The sequence below is a fragment of the Aulonocara sp. 'chitande type north' Nkhata Bay genome, linkage group LG13 (genome assembly GCF_057382095.1).
Source record: "Aulonocara sp. 'chitande type north' Nkhata Bay isolate Kocher_YH1m ecotype deep benthic linkage group LG13, A_spYH_male_GT1.1, whole genome shotgun sequence".
In the NCBI taxonomy this organism is placed as follows: domain Eukaryota; kingdom Metazoa; phylum Chordata; class Actinopteri; order Cichliformes; family Cichlidae; genus Aulonocara; species Aulonocara sp. 'chitande type north' Nkhata Bay.
Window position 1 is genome coordinate 5600256 of NC_141356.1, and position 22356 is coordinate 5622611.

The 22356-nt window shown below is 40.7% G+C and overlaps 2 protein-coding genes and 1 long non-coding RNA gene across 4 annotated transcripts in view; 2 read left to right on the forward strand and 1 right to left on the reverse strand.

Moving 5' to 3' along the window:
* stk32c (serine/threonine kinase 32C) overlaps positions 1–15824 on the reverse strand; it is a 106133-nt gene extending 90309 nt beyond the window's left edge. The window contains exons 1-2 of one of the 2 annotated variants that reach the window (XM_086258374.1): positions 14947–15824; positions 12972–13121 (exon numbers count right to left, since the gene is read on the reverse strand). In XM_086258374.1, coding sequence (XP_086114500.1) covers positions 12972–13053 — 82 coding nt within the window. In that variant the 5' untranslated portion in view covers positions 13054–13121; positions 14947–15824. Of the gene's footprint in view, positions 1–12971; positions 14013–14946 lie in introns of those variants that run through there. The other variant, XM_086258373.1, reaches the window with a different exon arrangement.
* On the forward strand, positions 5106–9529 carry LOC147315519 (uncharacterized). The gene is made up of 3 exons (XR_015124355.1): positions 5106–5297; positions 7677–7771; positions 7888–9529. It is a non-coding gene; the product is annotated as an uncharacterized LOC147315519 (long non-coding RNA).
* LOC147315520 (leucine-rich repeat-containing protein 27-like) lies at positions 14186–22272 on the forward strand. Its single transcript, XM_086258375.1, has 11 exons — positions 14186–14746; positions 14893–15188; positions 15308–15438; positions 15864–15922; positions 16413–16565; positions 17340–17535; positions 20473–20613; positions 20706–20811; positions 21309–21388; positions 21865–21985; positions 22074–22272. Exons 2-11 carry the CDS (start codon positions 14976–14978, stop codon positions 22185–22187), a joined length of 1314 nt encoding a protein of 437 aa, XP_086114501.1. The 5' UTR covers positions 14186–14746; positions 14893–14975; the 3' UTR covers positions 22188–22272.
* The last annotated feature ends 84 nt before the right edge of the window (positions 22273–22356 follow it).

The following is a 22356-nucleotide window of genomic DNA, read 5'->3' on the forward strand; positions in this document are numbered from 1 at the left end:
ATATTTATAATTTTAATAAATGACAAATTAAAAAGGCATGAACATTTTTTTTTGTATCGAAAAAATATCGAACCGTGACCGTATATATATATATAACCACATCTTAATGTGACAGATTCTATTCATATAGTGTAATAATATAATCACGTAATGGCAATAAATGTGGTCTAAATTGGTCATTTTTTTCTACACTTAATGGACAAAATACTGGGCCGTGTGTACATTACACCCACAGAAGCTTTTATGACATCCCATCCTAAATCCACAGTTATCAATATGGAGCTGGTTCCCCATTGCAATAGCAGCTCTCACTCTTCTTGGAAAGTCTTTATACAAGATTCCCGAGTGCGTTTGTGGGAATTTTTGTCCATTCATCCAGATAGCATTTACGAGGTCAGACGATGATGTAGACTTGGCTTGCGATCTCTAGTTTTAGTTACTTTACCAAACTCATCAAACTGTGTCTTTACTCTGGAACAGAGTCATCCTGCATCGGCCGTGAATGCCATGAAGGCCCTGGAACACAGTTATTATGCTGATGTTAATGCCGGGTTTAGTAATAGGCAATTATTAATTCAGAGAGAGAGCTGGCGACTTACCATCAGTGCTCTGTACCTTTACATGGTCTGACACTTTGTAGCTGAGCTGCTGTGGTTCCTGAATACACTCGACTAATTTTTAGAGATCAGCTTCAAGAAATTAATCAAGCGTAACATTCGACCACTAAACCTAAATTTTTGTTCAGGAATTCGTGGATAACAGCAGTTTTATATTTTTACATTTATTTTACGGAGCTTGCACTCTCTGCTGGATTAACCATTACAGATACATAAAAAATTATTTTGGGAATTACCAGTAGTGTTAATTTTAGGCAGCTGTGGCATAAACCCTTACACAAGGTGGTGGTGTGATGAATTTGTTAAACACTGCAAGTACAGCTAGTTTGTGACAAATACATAGCAGAGCTGTGAGGCTCTTGCAACAGAGTCTTGCAGACTGCTAATGGTAATGCTCGCTCTGCTCTGCAGCCTCAGTGAGTTCTGATTAGATTAACCATCCAACTGCAATCCAAGATGCTGGAGTTTGAGTCCATCTAAGCCTGGGACAAGACATTCACTGGAGGGGCAGCTAAATGAGATGCAGGACAGCCACAGCAAGGAAAAACAGTGAAAAGCTAGTCAGCCGCGACTGGACTTTCAAAATAAGAGCAAGGCGATTGTTGATAAGTAAACTTATGTTAGATGGCATCAGTCTCTCAGGATTTTTTTTTGTTTTTAAATAAATGCTACAATGAGTTATGTTGGCACCTGTGTGATCCCTTCATTCCACGTTTCCTTGTGAATACATAGTAGTAGTTTGGAAATAAACTGATGTATGCATTTAATGATGGCCAGCCAAGAGATTAATTCAGTCTGAATACTACATGCTGAACAATGTCCGTGCTCAGCAGTCAGAAGACACTGCAATATGACCAGGACAGTCTTCCCACATCTTGCGTAACTTACTGCTGAGGCCAATTACAGTGGACTGCCACTGTGGCAAGAGGCCAGTAGCTGCAGGCAGCCATGAAGTTGAGTGGAATAAAAAGACAGTGAGAGAAATTGATAGTCTGCAACAGAGATGAAACAAAGTGAGCGCCTCAGTATTCAGCGCAAATAATCAGCCATCCCTCCCTGCATCTATCTTTATCCTAAACCAAATCTGCTTTCAGTGCCTCGTGCATTTATCCTTGATGGAAAAAGAAGCTACAGACGTGCGAGCGTGCACGTGCACACACACACACACAGACACACACGCGCATCAAAAAAAGTTCAGTGTCCACAGAAGTGGAAATTTGCCTGTGGCTTTACATGAATGATCAAACGGATACAACAATATAACACCACCACAAACAGACAACACAATTAACAGCATGTTCTGCAGTCATAATCACGAACGCAGTTTAAAGACTTTGTAGATGCTCCGGAGCGAAAATAACAAGTTCACCAACTCCGTGCTGACGCTGAACTGAAACAGGCATTTGCCAGTTCTGCACTTTTTCCCCGAGTACTGTAGCGCATTCACAACAAGTGTCCTCTTTCAAAGCTACTCAGACTAGTTGAATGCTCCCAGTTCACACGAGGACTTGGAGAGAGTGAATTGAGTCGTTGTCTAGAGCCTGGCCAGCTGTCAGCTCCTACTGACTCAACAACTTTTACAGCAATTACCCATTCTAGATGCTGTTGGTTCATTCAGCTATTATTGTTTCAATCTGATTTGCTTCATTAATTGACTTAAAATCTTTAATATTCCCATGGTGTAGTGGGTAACGCATTCACCTAATACAAAAATATCTCTAGTAAAAACCTGCCAAATCAAATATGTGGAGTTATCTGCTGTGGTGACAATTGTGAATAAGGATTCAGCCAAAAGTAGCTTATTCTACTTAAAGTCTTTGTTTTTCTGATAAACAATGGCTTCAAACTGTCATATTTGGATTCTGAATAACTGACACATTTTTTTTTAAATCCAGTAAACAATACAAAAAATATATAACACCAGCATGTTTGTGTGAATGTCTACGTCTTGGCTAAATCTAAAGCTGCGATTTTAATGCTTGAGGTGTTGCAGTTTTTTCCACATGCAGACTTTACTTAGCCAAGCCGCCCAGTTATATTAATTCAATTCAGTTCAATTTTATTTATATAGTGTCAAAACACAACAATAGTCATCTCAAGGTGCTTTATATTATAAATAAATACCCTAAAATAATAGAGAGAAAACCCCGACAATCAGACCACCCCCTGTGTGCAAAAACACTGAGAGAGTGGGAAAGAAAAAAATCCCCTTTAACAGGAAGAAACCTTGAGCAGAAACAACCTGCAGCCATCTGCTGTGGATTTGGGTATTATTGGGTACCTAAATATATTTAACAACTCCTTTGAGTACTTTATGTTTTCATCTCTCCAAAACAACTTTCAGCAATCTGTTTACATCTTATTACATCCCATTTTGAAAGTTCAGTAGCTGTTAAACCAGTTAGTCCCAAACATTCAACAGGATCTGAGAGACTCCACTGTCTCGGGCTATTTGGTGTTCAAGGTACCTTGGTGTTCATCTGAACAATAGACTGGACTGGACTCATAACTCAGGAAAGGGCAGAGCAGGCTGTACCTGCTGCGGAGACTCAGGTCGTTTGGAGTGGAGAGCCCACTCCTGAAGACCTTCTATGACTCTGTTGTGGCTTCTGCTATCTTTTATGGCGTGGTCTGCTGGGGCGGCAGCATCTCTGCTGGGGACAGGAAGAGACTGAACAGGGTGATCCGAAGGGCCAGCTCTGTTCTAGGATGCCCTCTGGACCCAGTGGAGGTGGTGAGTGACAGGAGAACGGCGGCTAAGCTGTCATCCCTGATGGACAACATCTCCCACCCCATGCAGCAGACTGTGACAGCACTGAGCAGCTCCTTCAGTGGGAGACTGCGGCACCCACGGTGTGGGACGGAGAGATTTCGCAGGTCTTTCCTCCCCACTGCTGTCAGACTCCATAATAAAGACTTTAACTGATCAAGCACACACATCCATACATATGCAATAATACTAAGTGCAATAATCCTTTCTGTCATTGTTGTATTTTACTCAGTTGTATATAGTATTTGTATTTGTATTCTATTTTTATCTTATTGTATATTTATTTTATTTTATTCTACTGTATATAGTATTTTATTTTATTCTATTCTGTACAGTTGTGTACTGTATTTATTCTTATTGTATTCTAATTTTTGCCTCATAACTTTTGCACTGTCCACTTCCTGCTGTGACAAAACAAATTTCCCACGTGTGGGACTAATAAAGGTTATCTTATCTTATCTTATTTATAGCGATGATGTTCAGCTGGCTGGAGAGACACTCTAAGCAGACCCTGCAGCAGGAGGTGAGGAGTACCGCCTCGCCCAGCTTACCAAAGATGAAGAGCACGAGGACTACCAGCTACATTTCAGCTACAGTGGAGCCGGCATTCAACCAGAGCATGAGAGACTCACTGAAGAGAGAGCTCATGAAACTGCTCAGTTATTTATGGTTGATTTAAAAAAGCATGTGCACCTCCTTTCATGGCACACTTTCACACACATCTCCACAGAATATAAATCTGTGAGAAATCCCGTGTCTGAGGCAGGCTCAGCAATTCCCCAAGCTTTATGCCAAGCAGAGATAACTGGGCTGAGGGCGGTATCAATCTTCTCATCTAACTCTTGGCAAGAAACCAAATTATCGCCATTTTCCAAAATGTCAAACTTTTACTTTACAACTTCACGAGCCTAGCAGGTTGGCAAGGACAAGTTTCGAATTTAACAAGTTCTGCATGCTCATGAATAAGAAAGACTGCTCTCAAATGGTGATAAAATGCATGATTAAATGTCTGACGGAGCAGACTCCATCACCATTTCTCCAAACATCGACTTCTCTTATTTTTTCCTCACACTCTCTGCTGTTGTTAAAGAGCATTCGAGCGAGTCGCAAACTAGCAGGATGTGCACCTCAATCAATTCCACAGGCTCCCTTTGCTAATCAAACTACCTGCCAGAAAAGCCCTTCTGGCAGCTACGCTTCGACATCAACCTGACCGCCTGATTATGTTTGCAGCCTTCTGAGCCAAAAGCTGCTCTAATATTACTGCCTAATGTATGCCATATGCTGTTTTCCAAGAAGCCAAAGGGATACTGTTTCTAAGAGACCTGACAGGCAGCAAGAGACATCTATATGGAATCAGAACGATGCCATCTTGAAACGAAACCGAAAAATGGATTGAAACCGAAAAAAAAATATTGTAACTGAAATAAATGTACTGAAAAATCTTGTATTGAAACCGAAAAAAAAATTGATAGTGAAAAACAATTAATTGAAACTGTAATTTTTTTGTTTTCGCTTACAATTTTTTTTTCGGTTTCAATCCATTTTTTTTCGGTTTCAAACCATTTTTCAGTTTCAAACCATTTTTCAGTTTCAAACCATTTTTCAGTTTCAATCCATTTTTCGGTTTCAAACCATTTTTCGGTTTCAAACCATTTTTCAGTTTCAAACCATTTTTCGGTTTCAAACCATTTTTCAGTTTCAATCCATTTTTCGGTTTCAATCCATTTTTCGGTTTCAATCTGCTGGCACTGTTTTGGCGTTCGGGGGCGCGCTGGGGGGACGGGGTTTCCGGCCCGCATGTATTTGCATATATTATAGAGGCCACTAGTGCTGACCAAGCTGCCATCTTTCTCTCTTCCCGTCTTTCAATGGCTGCTTCAATTTCAGCTTGAACTTCCAAACCGCAAGTAAGTAATCATTTTTTGTCATCTTTTCTTGCTGTCCCACTGGGCTGGACATTAGTTTAGTTTTTTTAGCTACATCTGGTGAAGTTGTGGTAAAATGCTGGTATTAGCCTATTCGTCGTAGCAAGCTAGCCTGAAGCTAATATTTGCTAAATTTAGGGACACCCGTGTCTCTTCAGGAGTTGGAGGCCGGTGTTCTAGGAGCGGATCTCAGGATCTCAACAGGCAGTGTTGGGCAGTAATCAATCAATCAATCTTTATTTATAAAGCACTTTTCATACAAAAAAAAATGTAGCACAAAGTGCTTTACATAGTTAAAAGCAGCCCACCCCACCCTCCAACTCACTCCCCACACTCTCATTAACATAAATGGTGTGAATACACACATATACCCCCCCCCCCCCCCCCCACACACACACACACACACACACACACACACACACACACACATACACACACGCGCACACTTAAAGAGTAAAAATTGGGCTGGGCTCGCATGAGCCAAGTGAGGAAACACTATAACAGGGAGCCGTCTGCACCGGGAGCCGGTCACAGACCGCAGCCTCCAGGCTGGGCACACAGCAGGAGGGAGGCAAAGGAGCCCCCCAGCCAGGCTGAGAGGACCCCCAGAGACCCAGCAGCCACAGTCGATCACAGCCCCGGTGCAGAGAGCGCCCTCTGAGGAAACACTGGAGATATGACACAACAGGCTATATACAGGATAAAATGATAAAATAAATAAGAACAGGATACAATATAAATATAAATAGAGTAAGAAGGTTAAAAAATGAATAAGAATAAAATCAATAAATATTAGGTAAAGTCTAAATTAATAATAGAATAACAGGATAGAATAAATAAGCATAAAATAAATAAACGCTAAGTAAAAGCTAAATTAAAAAGGTGGGTCTTGAGCCTGTTCTTAAAAACATGTACGTTCTCTGCGGCCCTGAGCTCCTCCGGCAGGCTGTTCCACAGACGAGGACCATACCACTGAAAAGCTGCCTCTCCGTGAGTATGTGTCCTGACTTTAGGAACGATTAAAAGGCCAGTACCAGAGGACCTCAGGGTCCGCGAGGGTTCGTATGGTAAAAGCAGATCTGAGAGATAAGGCCCAAGACCATTAAGACATTTAAAAACCAATAAAAGAACTTTAAAATCGATCCTGAAACACACGGGGAGCCAGTGCAGCGATTCTAAAACCGGTGTAATGTGGGCCCGCCCTCTGGTCTTCGTCAGCACACGAGCTGCCGAGTTTTGCAAAAGTTGTAAAGTTGAAATATTCTTTTTAGGAAGACCAGAGAGCAGGGCATTACAGTAATCAATGCGACTGGTAATAAAAGCATGCATCAGCATCTCCGTGTTGGCCCGAGAGAGAATAGGGCGGACTCTGGCTATATTTTTTAGATGATAAAATCCAATTTTGGTTACATGTAACCAATACATGTAACATAATACATGCACCGGCGTTACGTATTTAAAATACAAAATATGAGTAAATGTATCCGTTACAATTACTGTTCAATAGGTGATATTGAGAATACAGTTAGTTTGTTGAAATAAATGGATTACATGGCGGTATTTACCTGTTTCATATGTTAGGCTATGGTCTCTCTATTTTTGGTAATTCCACGCCGGTGGAAACCCAAACAAAACACGCAATAAGAGCCTCTAAAAATTATTATACAAAAATGATTTAATATGAAGGCAATAGCAGAGTGTTACAGGCATCGCCCTAAACAATGTAGCCTCATGGGCAGTGTAGTCCGTGCTGCAGGGAGAATGGACTGCCATACCCGTTATGTGTCTGTGAGCGAGGAGGGAGAAAAAGGAGAAGTACAGCTGTCACGGAGCAGAAACGGGAGCTGGAAGCATGTAAATATAATAATAACCACTAAAGCCAAAAAGAGTGCCTGACGAGCCCAGCTGTAAGTAAGCTATTAGGACTCGACTGTACACTGTGTTCGTGTTTTCCTCCGAAACAATAAGCAGCCTTTCAACGCCTCTCTCTGTCTCTCGCTAGCAAACTTGACCCAGACAACAAAGTAAAGCTAGTTTTCCGCTATGAGCCCGACACGAACCGGACGTATTAGCCAGAGGTCCCTTTACTACGGTTCGGAGCCGCTGACCTGTTTTATATACGCGCTGAATAGTTTTCTACACGAGATCGCTGCAGCCTTACCTAATGTCCACCTACTGTTACTCATTTATATTAAGATTTTAACATCTAGTTGGTGTTGGTATGGCGAGTAGCCTTCAGTAATAGTAATAAATCACACAGCAATAGTACATTCATGTAGTTGTAAAGTATTCAGAATACATTACTTCTATAATCTTTGGTGGAATACATTTTAAAATTAACCTTCCCAACACTGTCAACAGGTTAGCACCTCATACCACAGTGCAGCAAAGCAGTCTCATGAGCGCTGGGAAGGAGGAGCCCAGAGCCCAAAACAGACAGTGCAGGAGATGACAAGGTTAGTAATTGTATGGTGAAAATTATACTTTATCTTGATTGGCAAAAGAAAAGTAAATACAAAATCTGCTTCTCACATATAGGGCATTTCCAAAACTTCAATTTCTTTCATTACAGCTGTCCTGTGCCAGAAGTTCTGTTGACCCACAGTGAGAGGCATCATTTCAGAAACACCAGGAAGACTGAAACTCATCGCCGGGATCAAGCAGGGCTCGTGATCTTCACCAGCAGCTCCCTCACAAGAAGGCTAAACCCAGCATTTCATGAACACTGATGGAGACCTTTGCTTTGTGTAATGTTAGAAGTGCTCAGATAATCCTCAGAGGGTCTGGACTTGTACATAATATAATAGAATAGAATTCAACTTTGTTGTCATTGCACATGCACAGGTACAGGGCAACGAAATGCAGTTTGCATCCATCCAGAAGTGCTTTAGCCATGATATAGATATATTACAATATATATTAGCAATAGTATAGATATGTAAGTATATTACAGAAATGGGTCTATTATGGTGTGTTACAATGTACACGGTATGAAGTATGTTGTGAATATTCTATAACTATAAGTATGTACAGGCTGTAGTGAGTACAAACTATGTACAGGATATAAATATGAAAAACTACAGAAATCTGAGATATACAGTTATACAGAAATGTGAACTATGCAAATTATAAACAGTTGTAGGATTAAAATCATATGTACAGAATGATTATTTACACAGAACTATACAGTAGTGCAGTTAAGTAATAGCTATAAGCTATAGTAATATCTTTAAGTCCTGTAGAAAGTTAAATATATGTTGTGCTCACTGGTTACTCTGGTATGAATGACTCTGAATTACTTTATGATAAATAACACTATTGTCAAAAAACAGTGAAAGAATTCCAGATCACAAGTTTTTAGTTCAAATACAAGTAACAACCTTTGACTTTAATCAGGTTTTATTTAATTGTGTCAGAGAAAACATCACGTGCTTTTCATGTAGCTGAGTACATTCAGTGTTTAAAACAGAAGTTGTGCAGGTCTGAGATCAGCAGTTTTCTGAAACACCAAACTGAGGTCCTGTTAATGCTGATGTATAGTGACACAGTTACAGGGGTGATTAATCCTTTTGACTTTTTGTCTTTAAATTTATCAATAAAACAGCTGCAGCTTTCACTGACAGCACATGTGGTACTTTAACCTTTGTACTGTTTTCTTCAGTTAATTTTGGAGTTACTACAAAGATTGAAGACATAGGATGATCTGTCTGCTGTCACTGGGTGGTGCTGAGGTCTGAATCTGAGGACAGCTCCTGTAATCACAAACAGAACAGAATCATCACAAACTGAAATATAAAGTTTATCTCTCAAATCTGAAATACAGCTGATCCTTCTCCGGCCTCACACACTCGGGATCTGAAGTTGTTCAGTCCTACAGTTCTGCCGACAGCTGTTTATTTTTTTTTATTTGTTTTAAAGGCCTTATATACTAACACATTTTCTAATATCATGTTTACCTTTGAGTTGTTGATGCTTTATAAATGGACATCTGCAAAGATGAGATGATGGAGCAGGTTTCAGTCGAGGTTCAGTCTGCTGCTGCATCCTGGTCACAACATACAGAGGTGTTATCAGCTCAGTATTGAACAAGAAATATTAATGTTTCAAATTATTTGTCCTAAAGGATGCAAGCTGTACAGAGTACTGAACATGTGACTTTGTGAACATAATTCATTAAAAATAATTTGGACAGTTTTTTAACCTGAATATTTGTAACAAACTCAGTAAAAAAAATAATCAGGGGAAAAATGTAACATTTTAAGTTAAGCTGACAAGCGGAAGTAGTTGGTTTCAGTACATAAGTATCGGGCTTTGCTATTTAATCCGTAGCTATTGACTAATGAGGGGAATTTAAAAGTTGGCTTTAATGTCCTTCCACATGTGGAAAGCGACAGAAAACATGCTGCTGTTTGCACATATTTAATAATCAGCTCTGCACAGGAGCAGAAGCAGAGTCCAGCCTGTTGCTCTTACAGTATAATACTCATAATAAAAGTACAGTAACCGTGGTTAGTCACTGAGCAGCCCGGTGCGTTTCTCTTGATTTCTTTAGTCAGGGTAAATTCATTCACCTGCACGGGGTAGCTAAACGAACTTTACAAAAAAAGTTTCCCCGACAGCCGAGTGCTCATTTTAGCTAGCTAGGTCCTTAGGTAGCTAGCTAAGGACCTAAATTACGGATTAGCTTACAAACACATTTAACTTACCAAAATTAATGCGGTGGGGCCTCAGGTCCTCCTGTCCGGTAGTCCAATTTACTGAAGAACACCTCAGGCTGTCACTTTGAAATAGTCGGTAATGTAAACACTGGACCTCTCGGAATCTGCCATTCCCGAACAGACACGTGCGAGTTTGTCCGTGACCGCAGCCGCGTCGTCAGTGTTTTCTCCAGTCATTGGTCAGCATTATAATATATGCAAATACATGCGGGCCGGAATCCCCGCCCCCCAGCGCGCCCCCGTACGCCAAAACAGTGCCAGCAGAGTGAAACTGAAAAATGGTTTGAAACCGAAAAGTGGATTGAAACCGAAAAAAAAAATTTGTAAGCGAAAACAAAAAAATTACAGTTTCAATTAATTGTTTTTCACTATCAATTTTTTTTTCGGTTTCAATACAAGATTTTTCAGTACATTTATTTCAGTTACAATATTTTTTTTCGGTTTCAATCCATTTTTCGGTTTCGTTTCAAGGTGGCATCGTTCTGATTCCATACATCTAGAGCCTAAGTCAGCATCCAGAAGGCAGCGCATCTTTTGCTCCGTTTGTTATCGAGGCTCGGGGTAAAAAAAAAAAAAAAAAAGAGAGCCAGCTGCTTCACGAAGGCGGTGCCGAATCAGCGCTCCGCAAATGTTCAAGGTGATCAGTTTCACATTAACAGTTGTCTCTCTTTAATGCATATGTGCCCTCCACCCACGATGCCTACTGCTCCCTTTGTGCTCAGCAGACGAGTATTTTCATTGCTGCATGAAAAGCGAGCGCGCTCTTAAGCAGATCCCCGTAATGACAACATTGCATAATTAACATCGAATGCATCTTTGCCACCTAAGATCAGGCCTCGGTCTACGCTTCTACGCATAATCACAGCGGTGGTGACACAGCCGGTGATTAAGACCACAGTTGATGGTGGCGGTGATACTCCACCAACTGAATTTTTCACTGCTGGTGTTTTGTAGGTCAAGCCTAAGTGACACCTGCGTTACACTGATGATGGGAGGATAAAGACGAAGCTGATCTCTAGTTTTTCCCCCTTTTTTCACACTCGGCATAAACAAATCACACATTAACACAGCGACACAGTCTTGAAGAGGTTCTGACCTCAGCCTTAAAGTTTCCCTTTAATCGCACAGAAAAGCTAAAGAAAGCCAAATGTGCACAGCCCGCTCAAGAACATCTCTCCTGGCTTTGATTAACTGCTGCGAGTGCAAATGCCGTAGGGCCACTCCAGTAACCACTCCCCTTGATAGTGATCTGAACTACAGCTGGACACTTTTCCTAAAGGCAAGAGCTGTAGACTTAATTGGGTTACCCTTGTGTGCAAAAGGGGAGTACTAACACACACATACACACACACACACACACACAGAGCATATGACCATATCCCTGCAGTGAAATGACCTCATTTACTCAAGTTTTCCGGCCAAATAGTTCTGCAGCAACAGTGGATTTTTTCCCCCCTCCCGCAGTCCATCATCAGAGATTCAGCAATCCAGTGCTGAGCTTATTGGGCTCACTTCCAAGAGGCTTATATCCCCATACACTGACAAGACATTACTTAACATTACTTTCCACGCATGACACTATAATCTTGTCTTGATTATGCAATTAGTTCTCCGTCTTTGAACACACAATATTTCCAAAGAGCTCGTTCAGGCATTAAAGTGTTTCCCCGCAGCGTGAGCATGGAGGTATATACTGCGCTTCAGTGGCAAGAGCTGTGTTTTTTGGGGTGGGGTGGGGGGGGGTTGTGCTTTGAGGACTGTGGCTTTAGCGAGACAACGGACTCTCCATATCTGTCGCTCTCGCCTTTTGCCTTTATGATCTCGCCACATATAGCTACAGACACGCGTCTCCCTCTCCCAGCCTCTCCAACGTTAACGTCTGCCCTTTGAAATGGACGATGAAGACAAAAAGGTGGAGGTATAAGGAGAGAGACGGAGAGATGCAGCTGGAAAATAAATGCAAGTTAAGGGCCAGGTCAGCGTAAAATACTAAAGCACATACATTTGGTCTGAGATTTGGATTTTTACAGCTTCATATCGAGTTCGGTGAATGTGCGTTTTCATTTTTTTGGACACTGGTGCTAAAATATAAAGACATTCGTTTAAATCTGTAGGTTTGTTTTGTTTTTTTCAAGTGGGCATTATGATTGCTGGAATACTAGTGAGGGATTTTTTAAGGTCTGACATTTTTCTTTGATGATCATAGTGGACAAACTTCCACACTAAGGATGCCACTCTCGACCAGTGCTGAAGTTAAAGGTGATGAAATGACATACGGCTTAATGTCTTAAATAACTGTAACTGTTCTTAACTTGTATTCAGAGTGAAAATTAATTACCCAAAAAAGAAAAAAGAAAGCGAAAATGACACGGAAAAAAAGACAATTCAGAAGAATCTGATTAATATTTCATTATTTAAAAGTTCCACGCCAAATATCGCGATAATACAATTTAAGCGAGGTTAAAATGCCGACACTGTGAGCTATAAACAACAAACACAGATAGTCCGCAATATTAAAAGAGTGAAACGCCCAGTCCAAGTTATAGTTTGATAGTACTGGTAAGATTCATTTCACCTGCTCGGGGTCTTTCCATGTATATGCACTCAGCATCAGGTCATGTGATGAAAATGTACATTTAATCATTATTATTATTATTGTCATGATTATTGTTGCTGCTGCCTCCTGTAGTAGAAAGTTTGACTTCAAGCCTTGAAAATTTCCCACATGAACACTGTCTGTTCGCCGTGAGCAGCCAAACTCCGTCTAAACTCCTTTGACAGCGTTTAATTTCCTAACAGGAACTTTGATAACTGAGCCTGTGCCAAGCGGAGGGATACCGTGAAAAAAAATGCCATCGTAAGTGAAACATACACAATAATAAGTTCCAAAGTTGTTAGTGCCACTATTTGCTAGAGATTTGGTGACACCTTCACTTACCATCTTCCTTTTCGTCAAAAACGGGTCTCTTTGAAGAACTGTTGGCTCCCATCCTCTTCTTCCACTTGCCCCAGTGAAACATTGATGCTCAGCTTGCATTCCTCGCCTTCTTGGAAGAGAAACTACAGCTCTGTGTCGGACACCCTCCTCCTTAAAAGACAGTAACAACAGCCGTGCATTTCAGCCGAGACGTGTCCGTTATTTCGTTTTATTTCTCCCGTATTTGGTCTGCCGACAATTTGACCAGCGCGAGTTGAAGTCCTCAGAAGGAAGCGGAAAGCAAAGTGCAGCGCTTACCGACGGACAGGGATGATATTTAGAGCTAACACTGTTTGCTAAGTTGGAGGTTTGGGCTGGAATAACCACTCGGTGCTCGTAGTGTTCAGTTGCCTTGCGCAGCCAGACCGACGGACTCGTGTTTGATGGGGCTTGAAGAGTACAGACTACGCGGAGAGGGACTCAGTTGGAGAAGCCCTAACCGGAAGTGAGTCAGTTAACTGTAAAAAATAAAAGCTCAAAAGGACTTTTCAATCGCCTCAAAATTATTAGACGATGTATTTATGGTTTTATAATCCTCACTTATTTTGTTTTAATTTAGTGTTTTATTTTTTCTTTTAAATTGGAATTAGTTTCAGTTAGTTTTCAAGTAAGTTTAATTGTTTTCCGTTATTTTTATTTTTATTGTTTTTTCCCAGTCTAAAAAAACATAAGCACAAATATACATTTGTTATCTCATTTAGGTAGATTTCTAAGTACATTAAATCATTTCACTTATCTTTATTCTTTTCGGGGGTTAAGTTTCTACTTTTATTTGAGATAAACACATTTTCACACCCATTTTTTCTTTTATGTAGTTTATTATAATTAGCCAGAATAATAATGTAGTAATGGTAGTGTCAAATCCCTCTAATTTGAGATTTTAAATTGCATACAGAAACTGAAGTGGCATTAATACATAAAAATTATTCATCCAGTTCGACTCAGCAAATTTAGATCGCAAGTGTAGGTAAATGTGTCACAATGGCCATCAAAAGTAGCCTACTGAACAAAATCTCGATAAAAAAAATTTATTTATACGTTAATAATGGGATACCACTTGATTTTTGCCGCTTGTCCATTAGACTTTTATATTGAAAGCAATAACCGGAAACTACTAATTAGTATCCTCACTAACTTGACTCTTGCGAGAGTAGTGTGACAGTTGTTGGCTAGTGAGTATAGTCGACGTAACTCTGTATCACGGACTGTCGTGCAAATCAATACATTAGGAGCGGTGTGTGGACGTAAAGCCAGGATGGCTCAGGACAGAGTGGAGGCTTCCCGGCTCGCGTTCACAACAGAGGGAAGCCGTGTTTATCCTGCCGCCCAGATGAACCTCAGTGAATTATTCCACAATCTCATTAGAAAATGGATGGGTGGAGTCGGTTCACTGACTGTGGAACGGGATTAACACGTTATCTACACAGTGTGCACATTAGATCATTTGCTCTTCTTTTTTTCTCTGCATATAATAAAGTATATAAACATTTAACTTAAAAATATATACAAAAATTTTACTGAAGAAATATCAAGTTAGTCGCATTGTTCTTGTTTTGCACGTGGACAGCTGCCAGCTTGTGTTGACCACGTTGCTATGGTTACAGCGTCAGGTCGCGAGACGTGTCTAAAAGTTAGCATAACATTTTTCAGTTTCGTAGTTTTTTCCGACCTATAAAGTGTTTGTTTTTAGATAACACTGAGCCGTGTTCACATTGGTAGTAGTGCTGAAATAGCAGGTAAGCTAACACAGTTATTGAACAGTTACATAATGGTGGGCTAATGTTGTCCTTTAGTTAGTTAGTTAGTTAGTTAGTTAGCTCGTACCCAAGTTAGACGACGTCTCTTCATTTATTTAAAACTTTGACGGTTTTGTCTTTTACAGACAAACAACAAGAAATTTCTCTGCCAAAAAGACACTCGTGTATTTTGAGTATACCAGTAAAGCGTCTCGGCCTCCTTTGTGCAATGACTTCCCCGGAGAAGGAGGCTGAGCTTCCTGGTGCGCAGCTTAGCTTTGTCTTTGGGAGCAGTGTTGTCAGAGCGCCGATCCCCCGCACTCCTCCCGAGGATGCCGATCCACAGGAGCCCGCTGAATGTTATTCAACAGAGACGCTATGTCTGAGCAGATCTCAGCTGAAACATGTTCCAGACAGTCCTTTGAGAAATAGCAAGCTAAAGGTCAGTGTGGACTCTAAACACACACCAGCTACATGATGTATGCTCCAGTGGCTTTCAAGCAGAAGAAAAAACGTTTCTACCACTGCATCATTACTAACTGCTCCCTCTGTCATCTTCAGTATTTGAGTCTTGAAGGCAACCAGATATGCAGTATTCCAGGCTCCGTGTTTATCAGCTTGCCCAACCTACTGTGGTTAGATCTCAGGAAAAACCTAATTGAGTCACTCCCACCTGAAATTGGCTTGCACAGGTACTGTATGCAACATTTAAAAAAACAAAAAAATTATAGACCAGTCTAATGTGCACGTGTTCATTTGAACTTATCTGGACAACTTTGATCTTACAATTTACTCTTAAACCAAGGCATAGGCCTCTATGGGACTATAAGAATGTCATGTTTTAGAACATTTTCTGATCACTGTTAACATTTCAAAGCTATTAACATAAGTTGAACACTTTATGATAAGCACACAAGTGCTACAGTTGTAAATCTAAATGTAGCGAAATGAGATTCCCAGGCCCTAAAAAGCATTTCAGGATATTTATACAATATGACTGTAGAGTGGCCTGTACACGTTCCTCCTGTCCGTGTATTCAAGTTTAAGAGCAAAGATGCTTTCTGACGAAGGCCTAACCCCTTCAAACAGTTCATAATCTGTCTTTTTATGGATGTAGGTGCTTGAAAACACTGCTCTTAGAAGGGAATCCTATCTCTGAACTTCCACCTGAACTGGGTGAGTGGTCCCTCCTTATCAAAAAAAAGTTGTAATTTTCAGAAAGGAAGTTATACATATTGACATGTGAATTACATGTATGCAGTAACTACAGGATTTTAAAGGGGACCTGTTTTGCTTGTTTAAAGCTACGCAGTTTAATTCCTTGGACTCCTCTAGTGTCGTTTTGCATGATTCACAGTTCAAAGTAATCATTATTTATTTTACACTGGGTCACTGAACAGCTCTTTGTTGATCATTTGTCCTAAAGAAACAGTTTTTTTGTTTGTTTGTTTGTTTTGGGGCGTGTTATCGTCCACTTACACTCAAAGAATAAGTATTTCAATGAACATAAAAATTCATGGACATAAAAATTCATGGACATGACAGAAAATAAAGACACACATAATGGATCTCTTTTAACAGGTAGCTGGTACATTATGAGTAATGTAAGCCTCTTCATTATTCAGTGTACGTCTTTATGAATGAGTCATTATTTGCCTTTTTGCAGGAAATGTGATTAGCCTCAAAGGTCTGAACCTAAGGGACTGCCCAATCCACTTTCCTCCACAAGAGATTGTGCAGCAGGGACTCCAGTCCATCCTCCAGTACCTGAGGAGTGCTCTGGCTCACCGGCCAGTCAGCACAAGGAAGAACCCTCCAGGTGAGTCAAAGGCACTTTACCTTTGAACAACACAAGCAGAATGCACGTGCATCCTAGCCATCTGCTCTTTTTGTCAAAGGCAGGACAGCGCGTTCACAAAAATAGCTCCTTGCCCTGGTACCGCTTCTCTAGTGTGACTCCTGTTCCCTTGGAGACGGCGCGTGCAGCTCAGCCGACTCCCCACCACCACCACCACCACCATCATGCGCCTCCTCCCTTTTCACTGTTCCAGCTCTGTAATATTTTTAGCCCGATGGAAATGATCGATAACCTGTTGGCTCTAATCAGGAGCTCTCTGTCACTAAGCCCTGTCTGGAGATAATCACTGTGAGAAGGCTGAAACAGGAGAGGCTGCTGCTACTGCACAATAAGCAGAGACAGAACCCTCAATCAAATTATTTATCTCCCTGCTTACAAGGTTATTAACAAAGATAGGGTCCCGAGTTTCAGATGTAAATCTCTTCTCATTTAATTGGCCAAGAGAAGGAGTGTAGTGGGTTTGAATTTCCACGCTGTATTGTTATCCACCTTTAGCTGTGTTAAAACTGAACATTTATTCTTGTTAGAAGTTACTTTACTATAAAATGAGTAAAAATTTGTTGGTTACATTCTCCTCCACATTCCACACAGATATTTAAAGGAGTGGATTTACCTGTGTGAATTAGCTTCTTAAATGCCTCCTGCCAGCCACTGCAGCTGCAGACAGTATCGAATGTTGCAGTATCTGTTGCCCCCACACCGCACTAGTAGCTGCCATTGTTGTTTCATTCCTAGAGTTGCCAGCAGTGGAGAAACTCCAGCTGTTAGAGCTGAGGGGTATGGAGGAGCAGGAAGAGTCAGGGGATGTGGAGGAGCTGCAGAGGTTCAAGGAACTCAAGCATCAGTTGATCCTACTGGACAGAGCTGAGCTGGGCTCAATACCACAACGTGATAAAAACCTAAACCCCAAACTTCTCCTTTCTGGCAGGAGGTAAGAAAAGATGTTTGGGTGGGAAAAAATGCCCCATAATGACACAGAGAAAAAATGTGCTTGAAATTCTTGCAAATTTATTTAAAATGAAGAAATGAAAATGTAAATAAGTATTACCAGACTTTTCTCAAAACTTTGTTGAAGCACCTTTTGTAGTGATTACATCCTCAAGTCTTTTTGAGTATGATGCTGAAAGCTTGGTACACCTATTTTTGGGACGTTTCCCCCATTATTCTTTGCACTCTCTTAGGCTCGATCAGAGTGGATCAGGTTGGATGGGGAGCGTCAGTGCACAGTCATTTTCAGATTGCTATAAAGATGTTCAATCAGGTTTGAGTTTGGTCTGTGGCTTGGCCACTCAAAGGCACTCAAGGAATGGTCCTGAAGTGGTCCTTTGTTATCTTGGCTCTGTGCTTAGGTTCGTTGTCCTCATGGAAGATGAACCTTCGCCCCCAGGTTGTCTTCAAGGATGTCTCTGTAGATTACTGCATTCATCTTTCCCTTGTCCCTGACTAGTCTCCCATATTCTGATGCTGAAAAACATTCCTGCAGCACGATGCTGCCACGACCACACGTCACTGTAGGGATGGTATTGGCCAGTTGATGATCACTGCCTGGTTTGCTCTAGAAATCATGTTTGACATTGAGGCCAAAGAGTTCAGTACCAGTTGTTGTTTTGTTTCTCTTGGTCTGAGAGTCCTTCATGTGCCTTTCAGCAAACTCCAAGTGGGCTGTCATGTGCCTTTTACTGAGGAGCTCTGTCAGAGTAGCCTCCCTGACTAAGGCTCTTCTACCCTGATAGCTCAGATTGGTCAGGTGGCCAGCTCTAGGAAGAGTCCTGGTGGTTCCAAACCTTCCATTTACAGATGATGTAGGCAACTATTCTCACTGGAACCTTCAATGCTGAGCACATTTTTATGGACCCTTCCCCACATCTGTACCTCAATACAATGCCGTCTTGGCCTATAGACAGTTCCCTGGTACTGGGTATGGCTTGGTTTGTGCTTTGACATGCACTGTCAGTTATGGGACCTTGCACAGACAGGTGTGTGCCTTTCCAAATCATGTCCAGACAACTGAATTTACCACAGGTGGACTCCAGCTGTAGAAGCATCTGACAGATGAGCAGTGTAAACAGGGTGCACCTGAGCTCGATGTTGACTGTCATGGCAAAGCCTGTGAATACTTAAGTGCATGTTATATTTGTGTGGGTTTTTTTATTTTTAATACATTCGCAAGAATTTGAAGAAAATGTTTTTCACTTTGTCATATGGAGTATTGTATGTAGAATGTTGAGGTGGAAAATGAATTAAATTAATTTTGGAATAAGGCTGTAACATGAAAACATGTTGAACAAGGCTGTAAATCTTTCTGGGTGCATTGTATGTGCTTATTTATTTATTTTTTTCAAAGAGTTAGCAGAGAAGGTCGGTACCTGTGTAAGATTTGTAAATTACCTATGAGGCTAGAGCCAACAGAGAGTTTCTTCTAGCAAAGAGCAAGAAACAGACGGAATCACAATGGTTCTCTCCAAAGGTTTAAATCTCGGCCTTCCACAATTAGCTCATGAACTAACTGATAGAAATTCACATTTTCTGGTTATTTACTCTTAAATATCTCTTGGATTAGTTCTGTAGAAGTCATATACTCTGTCCAGGGAGCACCATGCCTCTTGAAAGCTGGGATAGGTTTCAGAGATGTCTCTCTTGGCTCTTAAGCCCTATAACCTTCTGCATTCTTCTCTGGTTGCACGATAATAGTCACATACAACCGGCTTGTAAAATAGCTTATTGTCTCATTACGCTATAGTTTTTAAACAGATATAACATGATAACTAGTGGACTTTGGTCCTGCTGCTCCATGTATTAGTGCAGGACATTGCTAACTTAGCTGTTTCCAGTCTTTATACTACTCCTGATGTTAACTGGCTGATGTGTTCATCCATGTATCCATGTAATGAATCCATTAGGCACATTTCTCTTTCTATGTTTATTCTCAGACTGAACTCAAGTAGCCTTTTATCATTCGCAACTCAAAGTAATCCTTGTTTATCTTAGTTTATCCTCTGAAAACAAAACTTTTTTAGCTCTCTTCTCCCTCCCTTTTCTTCTAATTGGCTGCTCCCCAAAAACAGCCATGCCCACTCAATGACATCAGAGTAGAAAAACATCCTGAAACAGATTGTTCAGAACAGTCTGGTTCACAGGAATGAATTACATATGCACTGACCTCATTATTTGAAAATTTGGCCATGTTTAAAATGAACATCTACCACTTAAACAGTTTAATAAAACATACCAGGGTTCAATTTAATTGTCAAATAAGACAGGAGTATTGATATTTCCCTCCAACTCCATACACTAGAAACTAAACACATGCAAAATGTCACACTGTTGTTTCATAAGAGGGATGAAACATATGCATTGGACATGCATTTGTTAAATATTTTCATTGAGATTTTAAAACTTCATGCATCTAATTAATTGTACCTTTGTTTTTGTATAATGTACCCAGATAGCAAATATCTGTTGGGGCCAAGTCATTTTCAACTACTCAATTATCAAAGGTAAAATTTAAATCTGAATTATTATGGTCAATACTGAGGTTTTTTTTTTAATGAGATTATTCATAGACTTTGGAAACAGTTGAGCTGGAAAACTAATGTGAAGTTGAGGCTTTAAGGGAGCAACTGCTGTAAAACTGAGAGCATCTTTAATAATCACTTAATCTCAGTTACCATTATAACATTATTTTACTCCTTGACCCTCCGTGGAGTGGAGGGCAGAGTTTGTGGCCGTGTGCTTTGTAAAATTATGGCAAAACAACTTTTTAATATCATTGTCTGTGGAGGAAACCAGGTGATAAAAATCTAAGCTGAGAGCCCAGAGCTCAGACGAGCCATAAATATGAAGCAGTTTGTTTGAATTTATTCTTCAGAAAAAAGACAGCCACCAAGGCCGGCATGATTCCCCAGCTCCCCCTTTTTGACTCGCCTCCTTGGAAGAGGCCAGAGGAAAGGAAGCAGGCTGCAATGAAGGAGTTGAACGAGAAGAAGGCTATTCTCGAGCAGAAGAGAAAGTGAGCAGATTTCGGCCTGGAGAACAAGAGTTGTTTTGGGTTTTTTGTCTCTGATCTGTTACAGAGTGTATTGTTATCTGACTCTCCTGTAGAAGCCAAGTGTCTCTTCAGAAGTGCTGCACACAAGCCAGAATCTCACAAGACAAGAAAATGTCTGAGCACAAAGAGAAGAAGCATGAAAGACAAAAAAGGCGTGAGGTTTGTGTGTGCTTGGGTTTTCAGCTGTCATCCTGCCCACCACCAGAGGGCACTAGAGCACCACCTCTGACACACTGGTTAAAGGAGAGAGGCATAGATATATTGCCATTAAATGAATCATTTTGATGTGAGTGAATGGGTTTTCAGACAGTAGCACCACCATGGTGGTGATGAGACAGCAACAGTTTCCACTGGCGGTAATGGAGCATGCTGGAGGAGCCATCAGTGCTGATATACACAGGGAGACACATTATAAATCTATCATTTGACTTTCAGCTCCATTTTCATACATATATATATAGTGGAGAAAGGGTGCCCATTATGTTTGCATGGGATCAGCCCGACATAAGGGAAAATTTATTGTAAAGGAAAAAAGTCTTTTTTCTTTTTTTTAACTGAACACAGTGCAGCCACAGGCTACATCTTTGTATGATGCATTGCAAGAGTTGTATCGCTTCACAGGTAAATGTAACAAGTACTTCCTTACCCTGTTTCAGGAAGCAGAAGTAGATTCAAAACCTGGTTTTGAGGACAGCAGTGGTGCTCCTCGGACATCTGGCAGGTGTGAAGGGGACAGGTAATGACAAGCTCTGGGTCTGCTGTTAGTTCTGCCAGTATACCTCTAAGCTTTAACAGTGACTGCATTTGTCTCTGTGAAGAGTACTTGTCCTACTTGTGGTTTAAACTTATAATCATCTCATCAATGAGCCTAACGAGAACTCCACAAGTACCCACTAAATGGCATTTTGCATGGTTTAGCAGATGCGAGTTCTGCTACTAAAGATGTAAAGCTAGAGACACCTAGTGGACAAAGACAGACTGCACACATTATAGAACATAAGCAGATTTCTTTGTTCCTTTTAAACAATGTTATGTTTTTGCAAAAACAGATAAACCAGGTAAGACACTGCCACTTTTCTTATTTTATTTTTACTGATACAAGGAAACAGAGAAAGTAACCCTTTTGGTTATATCTGTAAAGGCTATAATACTTAAACACCTGTATAGTGTTGTATATATAGATTTTGACCTTTGAACTGCACGGCCCTAAAGATCGGCCCGGGACCTGGAACGGCAGATTTGTGCCCGTGCCGAGAAGATACAGGAGAGGTGCAGGAATCCCAGGGGCACAACAAGCGAGCAGATGGCAGCAGCGATGGAGGATGTGGAAGAGGTCTGACGTATAATTCCCATTCATTGTGCAACTCATTATATAGGTTAATATAGATTATTGATCTAAACTCCACTTTTCTGACTGACAGATGAGGAAGTTACAGATGCAGCTCCTGGAGAGGAAGAGAACTCAAGGACGAGATCTTGAAAAAACTTTCATGATCTTTACTGGGGACACCTGGCCTGGTTTCCTTGATAAGTGACAGAGACTACACACCTGCTGTTTGAGTTTTTGTGATATTTAATTGATATGGAAATAAATCAATAAAGCGACTAAATCCTTTTGAATCATATTGTGTTGCACAAGTCTATAAGGTAAACATTTCAAATCCTAACTTGGCAAGGGAGTGTTTAGAAAGTTTCCAGTTCACA

Bases quoted from the DNA above. Each gene is read 5' to 3' on its own strand.
- LOC147315520 (XM_086258375.1), top strand. From the start codon at position 14,976: ATGACTTCCCCGGAGAAGGAGGCTGAGCTTCCTGGTGCGCAGCTTAGC. The intron at 15,189-15,307 runs GTCAGTGTGGAC...TGTCATCTTCAG, and splicing joins TGAGAAATAGCAAGCTAAAG to TATTTGAGTCTTGAAGGCAA. The intron at 16,566-17,339 runs GTGAGTCAAAGG...TTTCATTCCTAG, and splicing joins CACAAGGAAGAACCCTCCAG to AGTTGCCAGCAGTGGAGAAA.